Here is a 5,733-nt window from a genome sequence, read left to right on the forward strand (position 1 = left end):
TATTTCAAAGGGAATATTTTACAATAATCCAACATAGTAAAATAGTAAAATATTTATTAATATGAATTCATACAAATTTTTAACTAAAATATTGTATGGTTCAGATTTTTAAATACAAATACAAAAATAATTTATGTGTTATGCACAACTTGGCAGCATAAATACAAAATTGCAAAATATACGAGCGTAAAAGTTAATTTCAGTACGGAAGAGCGCATTCCAACTGAACAATATCGATTCCATTTTCAGATATGAAAAGCGCAATATTCTACTGACATTGTAACTGCAAATAATGAAATGTGAAATTATCAAATGCAAAATGAAAAATAAGATTTAATTTAATGATACCGAAATGTATTACATTTTAATGCATTCCATATACATTTATATTTTCAGACCGGAAAATATTTGGTGCTTACTAATGTATCATCTGCAGACCGTGGTCTCTATGTATGCTTCGCTTCCGTGCCTCCTCGCAATGCCACAGACATAGCCTTAGAAATTGTTAATAGCACAAAAACCGATGTAGCAATTAGAGTAGAATTATATTCGAATAATAGCGTATTTAGTAATAGTGATACTAGTGTAGAAACAAATGTAGACTTATTAAAAACGACAACACCAACAATACCAGCAATACCAGCAACACCAAAAAATGTTAAATTATTGCAAACTGAAAGTGCAACAACAACGACAACAAAAACAACAGCAGCCACAGCAACAGCATCAACAAATATAATAAGAAAAACAAAAACAAATGCAACAACTGCTTTTACTACCTCGCCAATTACAACGTCTACAACTGTAGCTCTAACAAAATTGTCCTCATCCTCCTCCTCCTCCTTGGCACCTCACACTATTGCAAACAGTAGCAGTAGTACAACTAATTCCACCTTACCAACGCTTAACGAAGAAGAAGAGCAAGAATATCAAGCAATACTTAAAGTCAATCTAACTGTACGTACACCACCTGGTCCAGTATCACAACTCTATTTTAAAGCATCCACTATTTTGGGTTTTCTCATTTGGCGTTTCAATAAAACCGCCGCTGGTGGGTATCCAGTCCGTAGTTTCACAGCAGAGTATCGTAATGTTTCCTATGTTCAAACGCCATATAACAGCTCTTTCGAACATGCATGGATACGTATGGATCCTATAAACATTGCCCCAAATGTGGTAAGTAAAAACATTTATGTACGAATATAGTAGAAATAGTTTTGTCAAAAAATGTATTAATGCGAGTAATATAAAACAAAATGAAATAACAAATTAAAATATAAAATAATGTATAAATGGAATGAATCCATAGACGATCTATAAAATATTTCAAGCCATAGTGATTATAAGAATTTGTATTATTATGTAGCAATTGCATTAAATCAGTCATTAGTCATTAGATACTACGAATGAGACACCATCCGTATGCTAGAATTGAAGAACTACCTTAAACGTTGACGGCACCCTTTGAGAAGTCTCTATTTTAGAGCACTAAGTTCTCCGCAATATAACTCTCAGTGATCCGCCACAAGTTGGTGTTATTATATATTAATCAAAATATATGTAAATACGAAATTAAATTGAGTTTCGCGTTGAATTTTCATCATTAAAGGTGCTACTGCGATTGCTATCAGCTTTTTCTTAGTCACATCTATAACCTTTTTCTATAGCCAAGAAGTAAATTCTGTTCCATCTTTTCGTATAGGTCAAACATAATTGCTCTTTGAAGATTTAGTGTTACAGAGATGTTCCGCGTTAAGTTTTCATCATCAAATGTGCTACTACAATTGGTATCAGCTTTTTCTTAGCCACATCTATAACCTTTTTCTATAGCCAAATTCAGTTGGGTCTTTTCGTATAGGTAAAACATAATTGCTCTTTGAATATTTAGTGTTACAGAGATGTTCCGCGTTGAGTTTCATTTAAAAATGCTTGTGCGATTGCTAATAAGATTACATCTTTTCTTAGCCTCAACTGTACTCATTTTCCTATAGTCAAGAAGTAAATTTTTTTCTTAGCCTCAACTGTACTCATTTTCCTATAGTCAAGAAGTAAATTCTTTTCTTAGCCTCAACTGTACTCATTTTCCTATAGTCAAGAAGTAAATTCAATTGCATTTACTTTTTGTATGGGTCAAATCAAAAATGAAGTTAGGCAAATGCAGTTCCATAATATTGATGTAGATTTAGCTACTGTTGCTGGTTACCGTAATCCATATAATTGGACTACAGCAATGACTTCACGCCTCTTTTTTTACCAAGACATTTTTTTTTTTAATAGGGACCTCCAAGTTTAAGTATAATAAACTATGATTATTTTAATATGCTTTATGCATCTCTGGTATAATATATAATAAATTATATAAATGCATTAATACATTATATACGCTATAGAATAGGTATATTATTCTTTGAAAAAATTTTGTGCTTATTTTCTAATAAGTGAGGTCTCAGTGGATAAACAATCAGATATCGATCCATACCTATTAAATAAGATTAACGGACCATTTTTTAACCATCTTGCGGACCAAGATCGGTTGGGACTCACTAGCGAATAGTGAAAGTATTCGACTACAGTAGCGAGTGATTGTAATTTAATCAATATTAGTTGATGAACATTGATGAGTTCATAATTAACATGTAATATGTGTTTAGTGAGCATATATAGTATGTATATAACCTATAGTATTGTGACTAGTGTTCTCTGGACTGGTTGCGCTGTCTGTTTTACCGGGATACTATTGTTTTAAATTTGAACATTATTACGTTATTTACTCACAACTAAGTTAATGATATAAAAAATGCAACATTACATCTATATATAATAAATTCAAATTTAAGTTGTTATTAGTTGATTTAATTGATTTTTAGAATATACTCAAACCTTTTCAATTAACTAAAAAGACTTTTTGATTCTATATTCCACACAATATTGCAAATGAGATCCGGTATTTTAAAATAAACCAGAAAATTTGACTTATTTTATTGTTGACGATATTGAAGACTAACTTAAAGGATAAATCTACATAGTGGTATCATGGGTGTTCTAGTATTTTTGTATATTTTCTTCGGGGGCCGTTGAACCTGATGTCAACAGTTGACGTTGCAATACGGGGGATACATTTTAGTTAGCTGCAGTTATTTTCAGCATTTTGTAAAATTTAAGATTTTATTTTTATTATTTTAAATAATATTATTTCAATAATTGCAATACGGGGGATACAATTTAGTTAGCTGCAGTTATTCTCAACATTTTGTAAAATTTAAGATTTTATTTTTATTATTTTAAATACCGTTATTTCGTTTATTTGATTTATTTTAAGAACATTCCTAAATTTATACGATTTTTTTTTTCTAAAATATTTATGTTATGTCAAATACCCAAAGAAACTCTTTTTAAATAAAAAGGAGTGCATATTGAACAATAAAAATTTAATTTTTAATTGATTGAAATTCAACATTAACTATTCTATATTCCATTTCAGTGGTCTTTGATACTATTAAAACCAACAACCAATATTGCGAAAGACCGTTGAAGATGAATATATGGTTACATACGTAACGACTGAATGGTTTGCCCTATTGGATGTGCACTTAAAATTGATTCTGATTCCCAGTTTTCACATTGATTAAATTATCTGTTAAAGTGAAACAGCATTTAAAATGTTGAAATGCATTTAAATTTATTAAGTCGTAAAAGTCAATTGAAAAACTTTTATTATAAATTTTTGCAAATGACTTTAAAGTCCATAAACGAAATTGGAGCTCGAGTAACGCATCGATTGTGCGTGTTGACTTGTTCGAATAATAAAAACAATATTTAATTTTCCATAACTTCTCATTGTGTGCCTTTTAAAATAGCAGCAATTTTCAATAAACAACTTAATTCCATTAAAATTATTTTCAATACGAAAAAATTGCGCCCTTCCCTGTGCGCCCATAGAGCCAATAGAATCCATAGAGCAGCGCATAACGACCATAAAATTCAAATCAATTTCCAATTTTCAATTGTGCTAGTCCAGCGCTGGCATCATTCAAGCTTCCATGCTGCGGATGCTGCCAATTTATCGCAATAAACTATTGAGCCCAATTTACGTTTAACAATTTACAAGACAGATTAAATAGAAATTTAATTTTGATGAAATGTATCTCTATTGACAGCAAATAGACGAACCCGTACATATTTATTTTGCTTCTCTGAATATTAATTGCTCTCGAAAAGCAAATAATCCACAGCGAAAAATTTCAATTGCTTTTTTTGCAATGCAATTATTTACGAAGCCTATTCAAAACGTTGTAAATATACTCGTATATTATTTTCCCCATATATTTTTATTTTATTATGTTTTGTGATGTAAATGTAAACCCCATGGAAAAACATTAAGTGCATTAGTAGGAGGCTTGTATGACGATGTATCTTCTAACCAAAAAAAAACATCAGGCATTTGTGTTTTAAACGATGTGCACTTAAGATATTTAATTTATTCGTATTTACTTATTTCATTGTAATTTTGTAAGCAATAAAAAAAATATTATTTTTACATTAAAATTTAGAAAGTATTCCCTTGCTCAAAAAGTTCTCGTAAGCGGATTTTTTCCAGTAGGTTAAAAGCATCAAAGACACCGTATGAGACTTGAACCACTTAAACCCACGTCTTAAGAATGCGTAATGAATATTGTTCCGTTGGATTGTGAAAATTAGAGTACTGAAAACTTTATTCAAGTATCTGGTTCCTAACAAGAACTTGTCGACAAATTTCTGTAGCATCCTTTCGCAATGTGTGACCTAGCCACCGCCATTTTCGTAGTTTTATGTAATCAATCATTGGTTCCAATTCAAACATATAATTCGAACATATAAGTTCGAAGTTACTGATGACATTTGGCCACCACACCGAATTTTGTCGAAGAGATCTGTTGACAAAATTTTAAATTTTTTCAGTAAGAAAGTCGGTTACAAGCCAGGTCTCACATCCATAGAGCAATGCTGAGATCACGTTTGACTCATGTTCTTCTCATTTTTGAGGAGAAGAATATTTTCGCTGAGTTCCATATTTGACGTAACTGTGAGTATGCGCTCGTTGCCTTGTTAATTCTGGTCAGGATATCTTTTTTTCTACTATCTTTTGCGGATATCACACTACCTAGGTAGTTAAAAATGTCGAAGATGATAACAGGAGGAAATTAAATTGATAGTTAGATGACAGTATAAATGAATAAGCTTAAACTAGTAAACGAATTGGTGTGATTGTGATAATCAGAAGGAGGCCATTAGGTATAAACACTATTATCGGGGTCACAAAAATCGCTGTTATAAAGAAGGTTGATGAAACTAACAGATTATACCTCATAGAAGTAGAGTTAAAAATATCAGGAGAACTTGTATCCTGTAGCCAAAATTAAATCAAAGAGAATGATGCTAGTAAAATGAAAGTCAGGAGGAAAGTCACGTGACTAGTGAGTTTCAACCGCAGGTAGGTATCTGTCGATGTGAATAATTTTAGACTTTGCATGGACCAAAGAATTAAAAAATTGTTTACTACAAGACTTGCGTTCATAATTAATACAAAGATGAAGGAAATTGAATTCAAATAAAGGGAATTAAAGCCGCGACCAAGAAGGATCAGACTCCCAAAACAAAGTTTTTATAGTCTCAAGGCGAGCTCGCAAGCCAAACAATATCGAATACATTCTTAATTGCTTGTTATGAAAGCCAACATTGAAATTATTTTGGAGG

General features: G+C 31.3%; 1 protein-coding gene across 1 annotated transcript in view; it reads left to right on the plus strand.

Moving 5' to 3' along the window:
* LOC119666942 (uncharacterized protein PB18E9.04c-like) overlaps positions 1-5,733 on the plus strand; it is a 9,697-nt gene that overhangs the window by 3,509 nt on the left and 455 nt on the right. The window contains exon 3 of the mRNA XM_038076220.1: positions 395-1,176. Coding sequence (XP_037932148.1) covers positions 395-1,176 — 782 coding nt within the window. The remainder of the gene's footprint in view (positions 1-394; positions 1,177-5,733) is intronic.

This window comes from Teleopsis dalmanni, chromosome 1, assembly GCF_002237135.1.
Source record: "Teleopsis dalmanni isolate 2A chromosome 1, ASM223713v2, whole genome shotgun sequence".
In the NCBI taxonomy this organism is placed as follows: domain Eukaryota; kingdom Metazoa; phylum Arthropoda; class Insecta; order Diptera; family Diopsidae; genus Teleopsis; species Teleopsis dalmanni.